The sequence below is a fragment of the Gasterosteus aculeatus genome, chromosome 12 (assembly GCF_964276395.1).
Source record: "Gasterosteus aculeatus chromosome 12, fGasAcu3.hap1.1, whole genome shotgun sequence".
In the NCBI taxonomy this organism is placed as follows: domain Eukaryota; kingdom Metazoa; phylum Chordata; class Actinopteri; order Perciformes; family Gasterosteidae; genus Gasterosteus; species Gasterosteus aculeatus.
This window is the reverse complement of record NC_135700.1, coordinates 9801499-9820631: the sequence shown is the minus strand read 5'-3', so window position 1 is coordinate 9820631 and position 19133 is coordinate 9801499. Positions and strand designations below refer to the sequence as shown.

Genomic DNA, 19133 nt, shown 5'->3' with positions numbered 1-19133 from the left:
CGTGCAGTAACAATGTAGCTTTATTACCGATGCATTTCATTAATCAAGGCAACATGTAAATGATTGGATTAGGGGGTTCTGTACAGTGGAGGCTCGGATGTCAGCCAGGTGGCACCATCATTCCAGATACGATGCCATCGAAGGTCCTGGAGAATGATTTGTAAAACAATTAGGAGTGTTGCAACCTAAATGAATATCAAGTAAAGCGTTAACTCACTTGGACTGAATAGTGTCTCCAGGATTGTGGAATGGGTTGCACATTACATCAGTAAAAGAGTTGTGCAACTTTCTAAACATCTGGGGAGAGAAAAAGTCCAATGCTTGTGAAGAAAAAAAACGCACTGGTGTCACTCATCTGCATTCTTTAAATATGGAGATTCTTCAGTGTCCAATGCTGTTTTCATGCAAAATACATTAGTTCCAATTCCAGTAAAAATGCATTTAGTCATCAGCACAATAAACCGAACATTTAGTGGTTTGTAAAGTGTGCTGACTGAAAGGAACAAGGGTCAATTCAGCACCTGCACATATTTACAACTACAGAGAGAATTCTAGTTGCAGAGCTGCATTTAATCACGCTACAATACGATGGGCTCAACTTACGCTTCTAATTTCATTGTCCCGTAATGATGTGTTTGACGAGTCCACAACAATGACAAATTTCACCTTTGAGTTGGTTACATATCCATACCTAGTTCACCAGTCAAGGATAATCGGTTACTCTTTTTCAGATTTTTCAGATGTAATAATGCAGTGGCAATCCTAGTAAAATAAAACGTAAATCACAGTTTTACTTCGTAGAAGAAGCATCTAATTGAGAGATAAATCAGACTTCACGGAAAACAAGGATACACTTTGTAGTCCTCGGTGGGGTAGAGCAGACCGAGGTACAGCTCCCGCTGGTCTCCCACAGACTTTCCCACTGCGGAGATCTTCTCCTCCACCACATCCAGAGAGGTGTGCACGGTGTAGTGGAACTTCAGCTCATTTTGAGTGGGCAAACTGCGGATATACAGCGGGTAGTTCTGGGAAAGGACACGCGACGACCAACTCTTTACAACCGTCACATTTTCACCACTTCCAGGTTGCACCAAATTGCAAACTGCAACCAAGAATGCTAATGTTGTTAGCTGCCTAACGTTAGCTGAGGAAGTCTTCCAACATAATTGGACCTTTCACACAGACCAAGAACGCTGACATTCGCTTCCATACAATCGTAAGAATAAGGAATGTGTTTTTTAATTTAAAAAAGACACCTAATTAACCAGGGACATTTAACCACAGCCATCATTACCTCCTTTGCGATCACTGCTATGCACACCGCCATGTTGGTGTTCCTTCTCTGGGCTGTCAGGCGCTGTCACGTGACGCGCTGCGTTCACGCGCTGTTGGACAAGCGGCGACCGACGAATGCATATTACAATGAACACTTTTACAGTACACATCGCAATTGATTGAGTTACCTGTTAAGCTACCACACGTTCGTACATGACATAATGAATTAGAACCACTACGCTTAAATTGATAAATCAAAAAAACACATTAAAACAATAGTTCTACTGCGTATGCGTTAATTTCGCGCTGATGACCCGCACGCAGACAAACAAAGCACTTCCGCAAAGTCGATGCTCACGTGACTTCAGCGAGCGAACCGACAGCACAACAATGTCCACTGTAACCCTGACTCTCTTTTATGCAATAATATGTTGCGCCCTGACAGAAAACATAGCAAACGTTTCGTCTCCGAACATTATCATAATGCTCATGGATGACGTAAGTTGTTTCCTTTGTTTTGTACGTGTCCTTGTGACTTTAGTTCATCACACAAAGCAGCAGTCTTGTTTAAACACTGAATCAGTTTGACAGTTAAAAACGCAACTTCTCTTTTCAGGACCCAGTGTCACGATGTCAGCTCGTGTGTTTTTCCTTTGCTGGTATGAACTCTCTATCGTTTTGCTCTTCAGATGGGCTGGGGGGACTTGGGGGTGCTTGGCCAGCCCTCTAAAGAGACCCCCAACCTGGATGCCGTGGCTGATCAGGGGATGCTGTTTCCTAACTTCTACACCGCAAACCCACTCTGCTCCCCATGTGAGTCAGCAGAACGCGTTAGAATACAGAACTATACATTTTATATTTACAGCGTTCTTCCTCTATTTATGTTGTCATCGTCACAACAATGAAATGTTGGAATAACGCATGATTGATAAGAGTATAAACGGGACACAATTGAACCGACAACCCTTGTGATCTGTTAAAATCAAGCTTGCACATCGCTTCATTTAGATACAACATGCAAAAGCGAACACAACGTGTTATCAGGCATCCCCACATTACGGGTTTGTGTCAGTACACATAGCTTTGATATGACAATGAAATATAAATGTTACATCTGATTCAAGTATGCAATTTGTAATTTTATGAATGATTCTATTTGACAGTGTAAAAAGCATTTTGGAAGATGCTCTAATAATGTTATAATTTCTCTGGTTTTAACAACAGCCAGAGCTGCACTTCTTACCGGCAGGCTGCCTGTCAGAAACGGTTTCTACACCACAAATGGCCACGCCAGAAACGGTAAACTCAATACATCCTAATTGTGCAAATGATCCACCTGCAAATCATTGACTGCAGGCTTTCTGAATACTTGTATATCACGTAAGATGTGCAATATAGCTGCGGAAGGTCTATTAAACGCCTTTTTACATTTCCTGTAGCATACACACCGCAGGAGATGGTGGGAGGAATCTCTAAGGATGAGATCTTAATACCCAAGATGCTGAAGAAAAAGGGCTACGTCAGCAAGATAGTTGGTAAATGGTGAGCGCTACATCTTTCCGTAACCTTTGTTTCAGAGGGGATGGCATTTTATACACATATTTTATACCACATTTTTGAATATATCTTTCCTCTGATTGGTGGATTGATACAGTTGATTACACACACTGCCATCTCTCTTTTAGTTTCCATATGCATGCACCACATACTGTATGTCTACAGTTTCATACTGTGGAAGCTCTTCACAATGATACACCTGACCAAACGCACACTTTTGCTGTGTTAGAACAAAAGCTCTTGAATGTAAACCGATGAGAGCCAATGGTGAGGAACTGCAATCAAACATTCGTATAAGTATGTCATGCTTAAGGAAAACCAATGCATGTAACACGTGGTAAAGATCTGAGTTTGCTCGTGCAGAATGCTGCTTGAGTCACATGGATGTCACGACGTGTGAGTGCACTTTGTTTTTCACCGCAGGCATCTGGGCCACAGACCTCAGTACTTGCCTCTGGAGAACGGTTTCGATGAATGGTTTGGTGCACCGGACTGCCACTTTGGTCCTTACAACAGCAGCATCAGACCCAACATCCCGGTCTACAACAACTCTGAGATGCTTGGCAGGTAGGATCACACACAAGCGCTCGGATTTACATAACAGGGGAACAAAACAGGGCCTGGAAATCTATAAAAATCCTCTTTCCCTGGTGACTCAGTGGAGTAGCTTGGCTGGCTGCTCCTCCGGATGAGTTGAGTGTCTCCCCTCCTCTTCCGTCTCTGTACCAGCTGTGCTTGTGTATTCCATTTTCCGCCCATTTGTTTTCCCCAAAACAGCCATATGTGTATTCAGGGTCACTGGAACTGGCAGCCGGGCGTGTTTTTCGCTTAGCTGTGGGTTTAATCAGCGCTGCATACCTGGGCCCTGGACAGAAATACACACACACACACACACACACACATAGACGCGCGCGCACACACAAAGACACACACTTTTCGCCCCTCTAGAGACGGCAGGTTGCGTCGGCTGTGTGCGAGGACACCTGGAAGAAGTGAAGCGTAGGAAAGAGAGACGCCTGTCACTGCTTCTCTGCTCGCCACGCTCCAGCAGCGCCTCGCGACGGCTCCCTCTGCTCGGCTCTGCTGAGACTCCCTCAGAATATCTTTGAATAAAATCTGCTGCAAACGCCGTCCGCCAGAGGGAAATTTGCCCCCGTTGTCTTAGCGGTGTAGTTTGCAGTTAGTTCCGGTCAATTGAGAGGGAGATTGAACGCCCAGACGACACAGAGCCGTTTCATGCGGTTGAGTAAGCGGAGGAGAAGTCGAGCGGTTTGGGGGTCAGCAGGTACTCCGGTGGGATGATATATAAGTAACGACGAAGGCTTATTGAATGAATCGTGTCAATTCCCTTGTTTTCCAGATACTATGAGGAGTTTAAGATTGACAAGAAGACCGGGGAGTCGGACCTCACACAAATGTACTTGCAGGTAAGTCGAGGTTCACTCATCTCAGATGACTTTTCAGTGTAGCAGCGGATGCCAGGTACGCTCAAGAGTGTTTCAGTTCACCTCGTAAAGCAATTAAAAGAAAAGGAGAAAGTAGAATTCAATTCTATCATCCACCAGAGTGGAAAATAGTCTTATATAGGCTCAATAAAAAATAGTAACACAAAAACATAAATCATCTATTTAACAAATTGAAAGCGCAATTAAGCCCGATATTTGCCCTTGATCGTTCTGGTGCTTTTCACCAGCAGAAGTGGATGGTTGACGTTGCACACGCTCATTATCCTCCTGTTCAGTTTGTGAATGGATCAAAAGCAGCGCGCAGAGACCCACTTCCATCACGAGGGGGAAGGTCTGTCAAGTGCAGCTTTGTAAACGTCTTAGTGAACTAGCCTGCTTTCAGTAGCGTCGTTGTTGTTGTTAATGTGGCTGATTGTTTGCAAAGTGAAATAAAGGCGAAAGGGTAGAATTTGTGTGCGGCAGGAGAGCAAGAAAGCGATCAGACGGACTGACAGCCGCACCGTGAATACAGCCACAGTAAGTCACTTGACTGCAGCGCCGAGACGTTGTCGTAACACTCTCGCCCACATCTGACCTCGCAGGAAGGCCTCGACTTCATAGTCCGTCAGACTGAGGCCCGCCGGCCCTTTTTCCTCTACTGGGCAGCGGACGCCACCCACGCCCCCGTCTACGCCTCCAAGCGCTTCTTAGGGAAGAGCCAGCGAGGCCGGTACGTTTTATCCCGACCTTTTTCCTTTGTCCTGCGGCTGCGTCAGGGTGTAACCCGATTCCCTTCCTCGCGTTCAGATACGGCGACGCGGTGATGGAGCTGGACTACAGCGTCGGTCAGATCCTGTCACTGCTGCAGAGTCACGGCATCGCAAACAATACCTTCGTCTTCTTCACCTCGGACAACGGAGCCGCTCTGATGTCTGGTCCGGGCGAAGGTGGCCGCTAAACACAAATGCACACACGCACTCAAAAAAATGACACGCTGCACACACACATACACATACTCGTGCAGACAATTTGAGTTTTTGTGCCTCAGGCGGGAGCAACGGGCCGTTCCTCTGCGGGAAGGAGACCACCTTTGAAGGGGGGATGAGGGAGCCAGCCATCGCCTGGTGGCCCGGACACATCAAAGGAGGCGCGGTGAGAATTCTCCAGTGATTTAAAGCTTTGAGAAAAAGCCCCCAGAAGAAAATCCAAAGTGATCACTCGTTTAATCCCCACCATCTTCTCCAGAGACAAGACTAGAACCGGGGAGCCGAGTTTTTCCCCCAAGCTCCTTAATGTTCTCCCTATCAACAGGTAGCAGGAGCTGAAATGTTCCCCGTAAAGCTTCAGGGGACGCACGGGACCGCAGAACGGGCTTGAGAGCGAGGGGAACAATTATTTCACTAATCCTCTCTTTTGAATGATTGTTGCTTTCTGTTTCATTTGTGTATCGTTTACCACTTTAACACACACACACACACACTGACCTAGTGGCTTTGTATCCGTTTAAATACGTTGTCGAGCGATTGAACCCCACAAACAGCAAAGCCAAAAAAGACAAACTGTGCGATCGCGACCACAAAGTGTGTGTGTGTTTGTGTGTGTGGGCGCTTTTCTCAAATATATATCTATTTTTTGGCAGGAATTATTGCTCCGAACTCTCTCTCTCTCTCTCTACTGCCTCCCCCTCCCCAATTTACCCCCCTCCCCCCCCACCCACACCGCGAGCCTCTAAGCCTTTTGCGTTCTGCAAATGACTTTTAATTGTATTAGGGGCAGCTGTGACACGGGGCTGTGACGCAGAGGGATTTGGTGGAGGAGCGCGCGGAGGCTGCAGTCTGCAGTAAGCTTTGCCCCTGGCTCGTCTCACAGGGGTGTGCTGGGGCCTGATAGCGCCGCACAGTAGCGAGGGAGAGGGGGATTGGGAGCGTCTTAAGCGGCTAATCTGTTTGTGTGTTTGCTGAGGTTGGATTGAGCCGTAATGAGGACTTCAGTATCTGAATATGCCAGGCGCTCAGGATAAAGGGAGCGGGAGGGGCTGGTGTGTGTGGGGGGGGCAAGGAAGAAGTAAAAGAGGTGGCTGGTGAAGAGAAGAGAAGAGAACGAGGGCTAAAGACGCCACACTGACAGGAATGTTGCCGCGTTCGCGGGGCTTTGCTGCACCTGTGCCACTTTATAATTGACCGGAGAGTCTGTGAACGCAGGTGGCAGATCGCGTCTACGGGATTTTAGTTTCATTCTATATGCCTGCATCTATACATATGTATGCACGTACATATGGAGCGAGGGGGTCAATAGATCCCTCCCTGAAGCTCTCGGGGGCTGTTATGATAAAGCTGCTTTATTGGAGCCACCGTTCTGTCTAAAGCTGTGGATTTATCATGTGGGAGGGAGGACAGACCGGGCACAGAGGGTCCCCTCTCTCGATTTTTTTGAATTTTTCTGAAATCTCAGTCGATCTGTTCATTGAAAAGTCCATAAGCTCTTTCCGATTTCAGCAGGTTTACTATAGCGATTGGAAACAGATGCATCTTTACAATATTTAGATTAAGGGGACGGCTTTCATGAAGGGACGGGGGTGGGGGGCTTTAGGGGATTGTGATTGAAAAAGCAAAAAAACAGTGTATCCGCGAATGCATCTGAGTGATTCATTCATTTAACCAACTCTGTCTGCATGTGCAGGAAAACGCTGTCTCTTCTCTCACATATCGGAGGACAGCTGCAGGTGTGCTGGAATGAAGGCGCATTCTGAAGCAGGTGCAGATTCAGCATTCTCCCGGCGCCTCAGGCGCTATGGGCCAGTATGAGGAGGGTTGGCGGATGTTGGGACACAGATTGGGAGGTGGGGCGGAGGGGGGGGGGGGGGGGGGGGGGGGCGTCTGTCGGCCCCACAGTGTTGTCGAGGGTCACAATCCCTTTTGTTGCGTTTTATCAGGCCGCCGACACACAGAGGCAGAGTGACGGCGACGGGAATGGAAGAACTGCCTCCTTAGATAACAAACATCGCCTCTCACAACAGCGAGAGAATGCAAGAAAAGCAATGGGACATTAATAGAGAGCGACGAGTCATTCGAAATGAAATGAGGAAGAACAAAGAGTGAAGTTGAGCATGGACGGGGAGATGGGGCACAGCCAGTGAAGGACAGAATTAAAAGATGCCGCTGAAGATGAAATCCTCTGTCGGAGCCGACCGGGTCCGAAAGTTTTGCTTCTTTTTTTTTTGTCATGCAAGTTATTTCTAAGTAAATGTCAGTTTTGCCTCTTTTTGTGTCCTTTTGTCCCGTTTTCTTTTAATGGTTTGTGTGTGCCTGTGTAAGGGGGACTTTAAAAAAAAAAAAGTGACACGAAGGGCTAAATCTGTTGTGCGAGAGAAAGAGCGATAGTCTGTATGTGCAGATAGATCACGGAATGCATTGCAAAGCCTTTTCTGTGGCTGGTTCTGTGGATACAGAAGAAAGGCGGAATTCATTTCAGTGCTAAGGAGCTTGTGCGAGTGTGTGTGTGAGTGTGTGTCTGTGTGTCCATGTGTGCTGGCTGCTGATAGGAGCACAGCGGCACATGGCGGTGCAGCTGCAGAGGCCTGATAGCGCTATATCTGATTGTGAGCGTGCCGTCTCCCTCCACGGCTCGCTCAGGAGAGAATGGAAGGGAAGATCAAGGATGACAACGAAAAAATGTCACTTTATCTTAAAATAGTTCAAAGTTTATAAATAAAATAAAGCTTTTCACTAGGACTGCGAGAAGGAGATAAAACAGCAGCTCGCTGCAGCCGTCTGCTTGCCCGCCACTCGTCCTCTCCATAATTTCTCTCCTCTCTTTCCCTTTCCCCAACAAAAAACTAATTTAGCACGAGAGGCATTTTGGAGGCTCTATAATAAACCTGCAAGCAGAGATTAGAGAAGAGACAGCATATGTGTCCGTAGAACTGTCCCATCGTGACAATGCATTGTCGCCTCGTGTGCCGGCATTAAGAAAATGCAGCGTAAAAGCGCATGCGTTGGTATTGCTGCACCATGAAATGTTATTGCTTGATTTGTGAGTTTTTTTAATTCAATTAACGTTTCAGTCCTTGAGAGGACATTTGGCCAGTCCTCATTTCTTCAAAGTTGCTCACTTTGTCTGTTAAAAGTGAAAACGGCTCATCATGGAGAGTGATTGTGGTTTTCAATTCCTTTTATTCTCTTCCAGGTGAATTTCCAGTTGGCCAATGTGATGGACCTGTTCACCACCAGTCTGGCTCTGGCCGGCGTCGACCCTCCGGATGACAGAGCCCTGGACGGACTGGACTTGACACCGGTCCTGCTAAACCGGCCACACGCACTCCAGAGCAGGTGAGCACTCGGACGCTAGATGTTTCTGGTTATGTTGCCTTTACTTTGGGGCCCAAGATCCCCTTTGTGTTTTTAAAAGGCTTTTTATGGCTTTTGAACATCCCTGACTGGGAGAGCAGTGTTATGTACTTTCATCCGGTGTCATCATCAGGTAAAAAGACCAAAGCAGCTGCCCAACTGATATTTCAAACCTCCTCTCCGCTTTGAACTCGATGCTAGTTCTTCTCTGCTAACTCCTGGGACGGTGATCACAGGGAGCATTAAAGCCTACAGCGGCATGCTGATGTTAGCATCTCCTCCGTAGACATCGCGCAGCTTTAAGCACCGCTGAGCTAAGTACAGCCGCGAGCACTACTGCAGAATCGTAATCCTGTTTTCTCGTGTGGGCAAAGAGAATTAAGAAACTCCAAATGACTTGACTACTAGTTTATTTCGCTGAATGGTTAAAAACACGCAACAGTGGGTCGAAATCAGTGAGAGTGGAATGAAATGAAATGCAAGCACGCCAATGGAAGAGCAACACATCCCCTCTCTTTTTCCCCGTCACGACAGGCCGATCTTCTACTACCGGGGGAACGAGTTGATGGCGGTGAGGCTGGCCGAGTACAAGGCGCACTACTGGACTTGGAGCAACTCGTGGGAAGAGTTTAACAGCGTAAGACTCCGCGGCGGCTCTGTCCCTCTGCGCGCTTCATCTGCTCCGCCGCGTCCTCGCTCTTTGTCTCTGCTAATCGTACTCAAACGCGCAAACACTTTCACTGTTGGTGCTATCTTGAAAACGGCTCATCAGTCGACCGCTGTGTACATCAGAGCGTAATGAATATTAATGACGGATCCCCTCGTCAGCGAACTTGCATCATTCATCAACCGGTCGACTTGTTTGTCCTGACTCCATGGAGATTGTCTTTGCCTCCGTTCACACGGCGACGTTCCCCTGGCACCACGCGGCTCTGGAGGAGGAAAAGGAAGGCGGGAGATGAGACATCTGACACCTGAGAAGCAGGACAGAGCGGTCCATCTTTTTCTCCTCTGTCCAGAAAACCATGTCCTCCTGTCCTCCCATCACGGCCCCGCTTTTCCTGTTTTCCAAGTTTGTTTTATGCCCCATCGGTCGCTTAAATTGCTCTCTCCTCCAGGGCCGCTGAATCAATAGCAGCCTCCTTTATCAACTCATGTGAACTGAAGTGGAACTTCACAAATAATGGCGTCTGATTGCCTGTGAGTTGCCTATCGATTGGTGTGTGTGTGTGTGTGTGTGAGAGAGAGAGAAAGGAGGAGAGAAAAACGTGAATATGAATGTTCAGATTGTCCATCGATGTCTATGTGGGTTTTATGGAGTGACTGTTGAGCTCCTTCAAGGAAAGTTAAATTCCAAATATGCTTTGTGTCATTAAGGTTGGATCCTTAAACTGTCCATCTCATTTAACTCAAAGAACATTTTCTAAGCATGATAAATCTAATTAAAGTGAATCATTGAGCTGTTTCACATGGTCAGAGTATGTTCTGAAATGTAGCTTCACAAGGGCCGTATGGCTCGGCGTCCCTCTTTAGGCCTTAGCTGTAATGACGTGGGTTATTGATCATTTTCAAATGATCTGGACCATGACGGAAATAAACAAGGGGAGATGTGTGTCTGTGAAGAAGAACAAAATTACAGGTTAACAGCCGAGGGTGGCGCCGCTCCGTCCCGGCTGTGTTCAGCGCAGCCAGGAGGAAAATGAGAAATTTCACAGGCCCTCATCAAACTCTCCTGAGGCAGTGTTGTTATGTTAATATTGTTTGTTGTATCTGGATTGCTGAGTTACGGGAGCTTTACGGCAGCAGGGATAGCTTCTCTCCCCTTGTTGGGGAAATATGTGTTCAGTACATCAAATTTCAAATAATCAACCGTAAGGAATTAAGAAAGCTAAGAAATGATTCTCCCAATTTACTTTTTCTTTTTCGGGTCAAACAGACATCGTACTTCCTTCACCAAAATCCCCTGCTTGATGCTCCTGCAGCGTATCTTGTAATAGCGGGCGCTGTGCTGTGGTTTGAAGGCAGCCGGGTCGTATCCATAGCATTACTGTCAGGGGAGATATGGGGTCTTTGGTACAAGAGACCGATAGACCAACACAGCAGGCCTCTTCTGGCTGCTCCTGCAGGGTTTCTTTTTCATTCTTTTCTGCATTTCTAAGCTTCTGGCTTCAAAAGACAGGACAAGTTTGGATCAGAGGAGGCTCTGCAGGGTGGGGGGAGGCGAGGGGGGAGGATATCTATCCTTCTCACTCATTCGCTGTCTTTCTCTTCTTTATGTATTTTTGTGGTGCTCTTTTGAGCGATCTCAGAGGGGGGCAGCACAGTGCCTCACAGATGAATGCTTTCTCAATATTAGTTATGTGCATCACAACAAGTGCGAGTGTGTGCGAGTGTGTGTGTGTGTGTGTGTGTGTGTGTGTGTGTGTGTGTGTGTGTGTGTGTGTGTGTTGAAGAAGGGGGCAGATCTCCAGGGGGTTCTGGAGGAGGGAGAGTGACTCAATCCGGCTGCGATCGCTGCCAGACTCACGAGAATGGAGTCGGGGGATCTGGAGCGAACGCTTGGAGAGATGAAGGGGGGGGGGGCACAAGGATGAAAAGTCCTTTATTTTGCCAGTTACTTGAACCGTTTCACGATGTACCGATTTTAGCTGTATAAATAACACAACCGCTTTGAAGTCATGCAAACAGGCCTTAAACAAAGAAATTAAGCCTAAATCTACATCCTGCTGTTCATACCCAGAATTGGTACGAAAATGGGATGTGATCAATTTTAAATCATTTAGTTTATTGGGTTTTGCGAAGAGTAAACTCTTACATTTTATGATTGACCACAACTATTATGTTCGGTTGCTCTGAAGGGAAAGCTTGAGCCTTTTAGCCTAAACAGGGCCGCTCTGCTTTTTCCAATATGGTGAGTAACATTCTCAGGCCACTGGGCTCAGGCCAAGGGCCAAAAGGTTAGCGGTGATGTAGCAGACAGGGTTTATTCATTCGTCCTCACATGTCAGATTTCACTCTCTAACAGTCTATTTCATTATTGTAACAAATAAAATATTTTACTGTGCAATCAGGGTAAACTCTTTTTGACTTTTCGTGTCTTACAGGGCATCAACTTCTGTCCAGGTCAAGAGGTCCCGGGTGTGACCACTCACGACCAGAAAGAGCACACAATGCAGCCCATCGTTTTCCACCTGGGGCGGGATCCTGGGGAAAAGTACCCTATCAGGTTAGTTCCCTCAAAAGCTCCAACTCTCCATCCTGCTGGGGTTGTTTTTCCAGTGGGAGAGGAGGTGGGCAAAGCAATTGAGAGCAGGGGGGAGAAGGGAGTCGATCAGCAGCAAATGAAGAGGTGCTGCAAAAGGAACCTGTGCCTGTTGGGAGCGCTGAACGCGGATGAGATCAATGCTCGGTGGCACGAGAAAGAATGCATAGAATTGATCCGCTCAGCCGGAGCACACTTGATTGCACCCTTCCTCTTTGTGGTTGCAAACAGCTACTTAAAGATCTCTATCTGGCCCTCAGCCGTCCGGCGCACCGCTGCAAGTTAAAATTGTAAGATAAATTATCCAGGTCTAAATTGAGAGCAAGTGGTGTTTAATGGAGTTTCGTGTGTCTCTGCCTTCCCTCAAAAGGAGAGTTAAGAATCGAATCGAGCGACGCCTTGAAGGCTGAAATGAGACTTTGGCTAAATAATAGTGCAAAGAATTATGGGGGCCGTCTTTTGCTGCACACCGTCTGTGCAGAATGTTGGGATTTTAGAGAATATGACAGACGGTGACATTGTGACTTATACATTAGGATAATCTCAGTGATCACAGAACATTGGTGCTCACAGTGTACGCTTTGCCTCCCTCCTGCCATAAAACCTCCTAGATTGACCTTTCTTCTCTGCCATCTGCAGCTCTGCCTCTCGCATGCTGCTGCTGCTGCATCCTCATCTCCTCTTTGCCTCCTGCTCCAACTTCTCTGAGCTCTGTAGTGAGATTGGATGATAAAACATTCATGTTGTTTTTCCACTTGCTCACCTTTTAGCTCCGCTATTCACTTGGAAGAATAGAAAAAATTAATGAAAGAAAAGGCAAAAAGCAATCAGTACGCAGCCATGTGTTGGGCTGAGTGCTAGATGTTTGCACACACAAACCAAAAATGCCCCCTAATTCTTCACCTGTGCAGTAGAGTTTGCCTGCAAGGTCACCCCCCCCCCCCCCTCCCCAAAAAAGCTGCATGACCTCTTTCACTGTCTTTCTAACCAGCACCACACATAACCCTTCCTCTCCAAACGTTTGTCTTCCCGTTTCCCTTGTTGCATCTCACTCTTTACCTTTACTCACTCGGCCGCGGTCCCGCTGCATCCATTGGGACCGTTCCCTTCCATCCTAGATAGGTGTGTGTTTGTGTGTACACATGTGTGTGCGTTTTGTCCCCCAGCTGGACTGGCTGCCCGGCCGTCATTAATCTCTGTCTACACCTAAAGAGCCACTTAAGATGATGTAGGGCCTGTCTGCAGACATACCTTCACTACTGTCGCAGGATGTGATGCAGCAAAGAGCACACTCGCACACAGTCCCCTCCCCCCCCCCCAGAACACTTCATGCAATCCAGGAGAGAACGTACGGACAAACACGTCGGGGCCTGCGTGGCACCTACCCAGCTCGGCGGATTTGGACCCCTACTGGATTTATTCAAAGCCTTTACGCCGCCTTCCACATCTGCGACCTTACGGCCCCGTGGTTAACACATCCTACTTTCCCACCGCCTGCATCAGCCTGGCGTCCCCAGAGCCTCGGCCATCCAGAGTGTTGTCCCAGCTCCAACACCGCAGGCGGCCGTGCGCAGTCTGGCCTCATCTGCTGCCTGCCACTAAGCTCTTGTGTCTCCAATCAATAGTCCTTACTGAAGTGCTCAATTTCCACCGGGGTGGAGAAGATGGTGGTGGTGGTGGGGGGAGGGGCAGGCAGGACAGATGTATTTGATTGTCTCCTCAATTCCCCCACCTTCTGTGGTTGTTTTTGTGTGTGTGTGTGTGTGTGTGTGTTCCAGCAATAGTGTAATGAATCAGTAATCAGAGTGGTGACACACCTGAGCAATGCCCCCATCCCCCGCGGGTGCCATACATTATAAATCAAAAGACTCCATTTGCATAGAGCCTGCTTATTATTCCAGATTTTTGTCACTACACCAGTAAGCTAAGGGTTGTAATCATGATAATGAGCCGTGCTGACGATGGGATTTTTCTTATTTGTTTGCAGCGCGGGCACAAACAAATGATATTATTAGTTTTCAGATTTAGGAGATCTGCAGTGTGAGAGTTTGAGTGCATAGACAAAACAAAGGAGAACCTAATGTCTCCGGCACGTCTCTCAGTACATGGGGGGCTTTGCGTGCAGACTTGTGTGGTGGGTATTAAATACTTATAGTAGTCTCTCACTTGCATTTACTTCTAATAAATCTTTTCGTTTCTTATCCCAAAATGTTTTGCAGAAACCAGTAGCAGAGCAGATAGGAGGGGAATGAAATATCCCTCTTCCTAAAGCTGGATTTGAGATTTTATCTGGAGGTTCTTGGTTTTTAACCAAGAGGGGTAATGCAGCCAGGGTCACTGGACGCGTAGATAGTTAGCTCATGACAAAAAAAAAAAAAAAGCCCACCAGCAGTGAGACTAATTGCAGCCGGTGCACTACCAGTCGAGTAATTGTAGGGAAAAGTAAAGACCGCGTGTATCAAGGAAAGGAGCAGGTGCTTGCTGATGGAGGAAGCCTTGCTGCCCTGTGGGAGATCTAAGAGGGGGGGGTAGGTGTGAGCTGGACAGGGCCTGGGGTTATTACTCTAATTGACACTTCACCTCACACACACGCACATGTTCCCCCGGGGCCAATCAGAGGGCTGGGTTTGCAGAGGAGGGAGGGTGGAAGGCTGGCACAGGTGCTGCTGGCGAGTGTATCAGGGGTGTAATTGCACTGCTGATATTTGTCTATCTGTGTGTCACGCCACCAGACGCCCGCTCCCCCAACAGACACACACACACACACACACACACACACACACACACACACACACACACACAAGCACACATGGCCCATTAACCCTACAGGTCCTATTGAGAGCAGCGTTCCTTTGAAAGCCTTCGGGGCCCCTGTGTTTTACACACTGAATATAATAATGCACAGAGGTGCTCGGGCTCGCTGGTGTCCGGCAGCAGTAATTGAGAGCCGGGATGGGATGGAGGTTACGTAGTTCAGCCGGCTGAGTGCGCTTTCCTAAAGGGTGCGTGAGTGGACAGCATCTGTGCGTGTTTATGTTTCTGTGGTTGAAAGCTACATCATGTCCCTCCTCTGATATAATGTGTTAAGCTTTTATGGCCGCAGTTCAATTACTATTAAAAAATACCATAAACAAATTGAGCATTACAGAGTGCGGAGAGAATTGTTAGTGCATATTTACATGTATAGTATCATTCAGCGTCGTCCTTGTTGAGGAAAAAGACATTGTTTTCGTTTTTACTTTAAATTCTGATCTTAAAATTGGCAGCTTAATTGTTTCTGAGACCAGTTCCAACTGTTAAAAAACAACAACAATGAATGGGTAATTAAGTGAATAACATCCTTCTGTTAGTTGAATCTTAAATGTCTTATATCATTTTAAATGTAAAATTTTGCTTTTGGCCAGACAAGCAAGATTTTTGAAGATGAAAATTGTGATTGTGTGTTATTTTCATTTGTATTGATTCAAAAACCACACAATTTGACAAACAATGGATGCTGAACCTATACTTGTTAGCTGTAGCCCAACAGAGTCTTTGCATTGTGTGTTTGCAGTGTTTTGACTGAGGAGTACCAAGATGTGCTGAGCAGGATCTCTCTGGTTGTGGAGCAGCATGAGAGGACTCTGGTGCCGGGTGTTCCTCAGCTCAACATGTGTGACGTGGCGGTGATGGTGAGATTTACACAAACATCTTAATGCACTTCATTCTAGAAACTGAAAAAAATAATAATGTGAAAAGAGAATCATTTAAATTCTCTGAAAATATATATATTTTTGGTTTGCTCTCTGTTCAGGCTGCTTTGAGCCTTCAGAATATGAATCATCTTCTTGGAACTATTGTTTATCGTTGTTACTGACTTGATCCAAAATGTGAATTTTGTTTGACAAATCAAATGTTATCACCTTAATATGGTAATTTTCTCTTCCACTCAAAAGAAAATCTAATTGAAGATTATTAAAGGAGCCAAATCGAACACTGGCATTGTCGACTGGACAAACCACATATTGGGAGCTTCAATGTGGATGAATTTGTGGCGTTGCACTGCCCCCCAGTGGTGAAGAAATGTAACCCAATTACAATGAGTGCTGTACTGTGATATATTGTCTTATGTCTTATCCTGTGTCATGCTGATAGGGATCTTTTGACTTTCTTTAAAATGTATTTTGTCCCAAGAAATGTCCACAAATTTAACGAACCTAAAGTTACAAGTTTAATATTTAGTGTTTTATTTATTCATTCTAAGAGGAATTGTGGAGTTTGAAACCTAGCCTGTAATCGCACTACTTTGTGATGAACCGATTGTTTCATTCATTTATTATGCTAAATGTGATGGAAACACATGAAGTAGCAACGCGTTACGCCTTTAAATTTGAGTTTTTCTCAATTGCTTAAGCACGATTTTGATGGTTTTGTTTTGTTTTTCATACAATCAGCACACCCACAAACTCTACACCTTAGATCCTTTGCAAAATGAAACACTCTTAAAAACTATACATTCATTTATCAAAACCATATTTTGTTACCATATGACGAACACACGTTGCATATGACTTCATTCTGTTTGTACCAGTTACACACTGCTGTTGAAAACACTTTTAGCAAAGCGAGTAGTGCAGGTGAAGCACAAGGAGAAAGTGCAAAACATCGCCTACATTTGCACCTTAATAAGCACAATGTCTACTCGCATCTTTTGCAAAACAATACACCCGGTGATTTACAAAAAGACACTCGTATACACTATTGACACTACACAGGACCAATGCAGCAGAGTGATGAAAATATTTGTCTCCATATACTCAAATTAGTCAAGATGTCAACGTGGAGATTCACAACAAGAAGCGAGTTCCTGTTTATATGCATTAGACAAACATACATTTGTATCCAGTACAAAAAAGAAATCTAAATCTAAAAAAAGCTGAAAATACAGAAGAGAAAATGCTACACGTTGTCTCTTCGTCCAGCTCAATCTGGCCTCCTCTCACCCCCACTTCTCAATTGACGGCTGCGTTTAAGCAATTGGCACATGGGTGTGAGGAAGTGACAGCTTGCTACACTTCTATGTGTAATGTATAGAACTGTGTTCAGGGTTTTGCAAATCACTGTGTATTGTTTTGGCTGACATTGTGCTTACAGTGGTGCAAGTCTGGGCCGAGGTTTTGCTCCTTGAGTGTACGGTTTGGACAAATGTCTAAAACTTTTGATTTTAGGGTATTTTCAATCGTAAAAAAACTGTAAACATGATAGGATCATGTTTTCTCTTATGACACAGGATGCATGTGTGATTGTAAAGTCAGAAGGAAAGACCTATTAGGTGTAAATTACTATATGTGATCATGTTATTATGTTCTTATGCGATGGCCTCTCTCTGTTACAGAACTGGGCCCCTGCAGGCTGTGAGAAGTTGGGAAAGTGTCTCAAAGTGCCCAAATCTGAGCCCTGGAAGTGTGACTGGCCACACTGAGACATCAGGAAGCGAAACCTCAAGATGTGCCTTTCTATAGAAAAACAAAGTTAAAAAAAAAGGTTTTTTTTAAAAGGATATGTCTTGACTTGGAAAAGAAGGACATGGAATAGTGATGGCATAACAGCAAAGGCCACACAAGCTCTAACTGCTCTGGGAAAAAACTGCATCAAGAGCGAATGGTTTTAAGTCGGGATTGAAATGAAATGAGGCAAATGTATTTATTGACCAAGCAGTGAATCACACCACACAGGACTTCTGGAATAGTTTCGTATCTTTCTTGCACCCGTATCGCAACACATTTTTTAATAAAAAATATATTTTAATACAATGTATCATGACCATTGTTGGCCTGCGCGTCGTGTCATATTTATTAGTTATGTAGGTCTCGTTTGGCCTTTTTTTCGGTAGGTGTGCCAAGCAGCTGCTGTTGTGCAAATGATGTGCGGATTCCTGCACACAGTCGCTTTCGACAGCTGAAAGGAGCTCGCTTGTTTCAGGAAACAGAGTGAGCTTCCCGCCCTCTCTGAATCTGAACTCTCGTGTGAGAGGACCGAATAGCAAGCATGGAGGTGGACACTGCGTTTGTCAAATCCAAGAGGGGGATCCTGAAAGTAGCAGAGATGGTGAGACGCGTTAACACACCTCCCACCGTTTGAACAGGTTTTAGTTTCCAGCGGACGCAGTCAAAGAGCTAAGCTGCTAAGCTGCACATCAGAATGAGAACCAGTACGTGAGGAAATATCAAAGTCAGAACTTACATCATTCTTATCCCATTGTTGATTTAACGGCTAGTTTATTGATATTTGTGACTCATATTTGCATACAGAGACTTATTAAAAGGTTGAAAGAGCGAGCAGATAAATAAAGGCGGTGCAGCAACATGAGACTCACTTCCTCTTTTGCATGGAGGAAGGAACGAGTGACTCGGAAGAACTGATGTGCTCGTCTGGGCCTGCAGGTTTCATGATGTCACAGATTTTTAATATTTTTAATATTTAAATGCATACGGCTTTAGAATATATAGATATCTGTATATATTCATTTTGTGTGTCCTCAGGGGACTCTGCTCGTGGCCTTTGTGTGTTTCGCAGCAGCATCCAGACCAAAGTTCATTACAGCCACAGTTTTGGAGTTTGTGATCACTTCATTGCTGTTGTTGCTGTACATGTTCAAACTCAACAAAAGGCTGACCTTCTTCTTCTGGCCTCTCATCGTGGGTGACATCTTAAAACCACACACAAGTTTCAGCATATTGTACATGTTTCGTTTTTGAGTTTTTTTGTTCTGTTCTTCTCCTCAGGATGCTTTTAATTCAGCTTTTGCAGCAGTCTACTTCATTGTCTTAAGCATACTGGCTGTGACTACATACACAGTCACAGGCACGCTGGTTGGAGGGGTGAGAAATCATTCATCTATAATTTTTTACGTGTGTGAAGTATGGATATATTTTTAAAGGCGTTCTTTATCTGCAGGTCGTTGGTTTCCTCTCGGCGGTGCTGCTGTGTGTGGACTTCTACGTGCTTTTCCAGAACATCACATTTAACAAACCGAGAAGCGAGAATCAGAGTAATGAAAAGCCGTGAATGCATTAATAACATGACATGTATACACTGAATTCACTTGTATGTCTCAACGCTTGTGTCCGTTTTCACCACATCATAATTTCAGTTTTTGTAATTGATAATGCGAATTGTTTTTTGAAAAATGTTGCCAATAAACTACTTTCCTTGGCTTGGTGACACCTTGAGTTGAGTATTTCCAGCGAGGAGGCTCAGGATTGTGTT

General features: G+C 45.6%; 3 protein-coding genes across 3 annotated transcripts; 2 read left to right on the top strand and 1 right to left on the bottom strand.

Annotated features, from left to right (window-relative positions):
* Window positions 1-2: 2 nt before the first annotated feature.
* Window positions 3-1628, bottom strand: trappc2l (trafficking protein particle complex subunit 2L). Its single transcript, XM_040160569.2, has 6 exons — window positions 1464-1628; window positions 1295-1385; window positions 853-1025; window positions 604-691; window positions 218-297; window positions 3-146 (listed from the first exon to the last, which is right to left on the bottom strand). The coding sequence occupies exons 2-6, from the start codon at window positions 1325-1327 to the stop codon at window positions 101-103; spliced, it is 420 nt and encodes a 139-aa protein (XP_040016503.1). The 5' UTR covers window positions 1328-1385; window positions 1464-1628; the 3' UTR covers window positions 3-100.
* galns (galactosamine (N-acetyl)-6-sulfatase) lies at window positions 1613-17677 on the top strand. The gene is made up of 14 exons (XM_040160469.2): window positions 1613-1773; window positions 1965-2088; window positions 2500-2574; window positions 2715-2817; window positions 3256-3399; window positions 4193-4259; window positions 4880-5007; window positions 5085-5224; window positions 5326-5429; window positions 8463-8605; window positions 9158-9260; window positions 11728-11849; window positions 15439-15556; window positions 17260-17677. The coding sequence occupies exons 1-14, from the start codon at window positions 1666-1668 to the stop codon at window positions 17344-17346; spliced, it is 1566 nt and encodes a 521-aa protein (XP_040016403.2). The 5' UTR covers window positions 1613-1665; the 3' UTR covers window positions 17347-17677.
* Window positions 17260-19088, top strand: cklf (chemokine like factor). The gene is made up of 4 exons (XM_040160556.2): window positions 17260-17972; window positions 18407-18562; window positions 18650-18745; window positions 18822-19088. The coding sequence occupies exons 1-4, from the start codon at window positions 17913-17915 to the stop codon at window positions 18930-18932; spliced, it is 423 nt and encodes a 140-aa protein (XP_040016490.1). The 5' UTR covers window positions 17260-17912; the 3' UTR covers window positions 18933-19088.
* Window positions 19089-19133: the final 45 nt, after the last annotated feature.

Excerpts from the sequence above, each read along its gene's own strand:
- trappc2l (XM_040160569.2), bottom strand. The coding sequence starts at position 1,327 with ATGGCGGTGTGCATAGCAGTGATCGCAAAGGAG. Across the intron at positions 298-603 it reads GGGACAATGAAATTAGAAGC|ATGTTTAGAAAGTTGCACAA; the intron begins GTAAGTTGAGCC and ends TTCTCTCCCCAG. Across the intron at positions 147-217 it reads GGAGACACTATTCAGTCCAA|GACCTTCGATGGCATCGTAT; the intron begins GTGAGTTAACGC and ends ATCATTCTCCAG.
- galns (XM_040160469.2), top strand. The coding sequence starts at position 1,666 with ATGTCCACTGTAACCCTGACTCTCTTTTATGCAATAATATGTTGCGCC. Across the intron at positions 2,089-2,499 it reads AAACCCACTCTGCTCCCCAT|CCAGAGCTGCACTTCTTACC; the intron begins GTGAGTCAGCAG and ends TTTTAACAACAG. Across the intron at positions 11,850-15,438 it reads GGGGAAAAGTACCCTATCAG|TGTTTTGACTGAGGAGTACC; the intron begins GTTAGTTCCCTC and ends GTGTGTTTGCAG.
- cklf (XM_040160556.2), top strand. The coding sequence starts at position 17,913 with ATGGAGGTGGACACTGCGTTTGTCAAATCCAAGAGGGGGATCCTGAAA. Across the intron at positions 18,563-18,649 it reads TCTTCTTCTGGCCTCTCATC|GATGCTTTTAATTCAGCTTT; the intron begins GTGGGTGACATC and ends TCTTCTCCTCAG. Across the intron at positions 18,746-18,821 it reads CAGGCACGCTGGTTGGAGGG|GTCGTTGGTTTCCTCTCGGC; the intron begins GTGAGAAATCAT and ends CTTTATCTGCAG.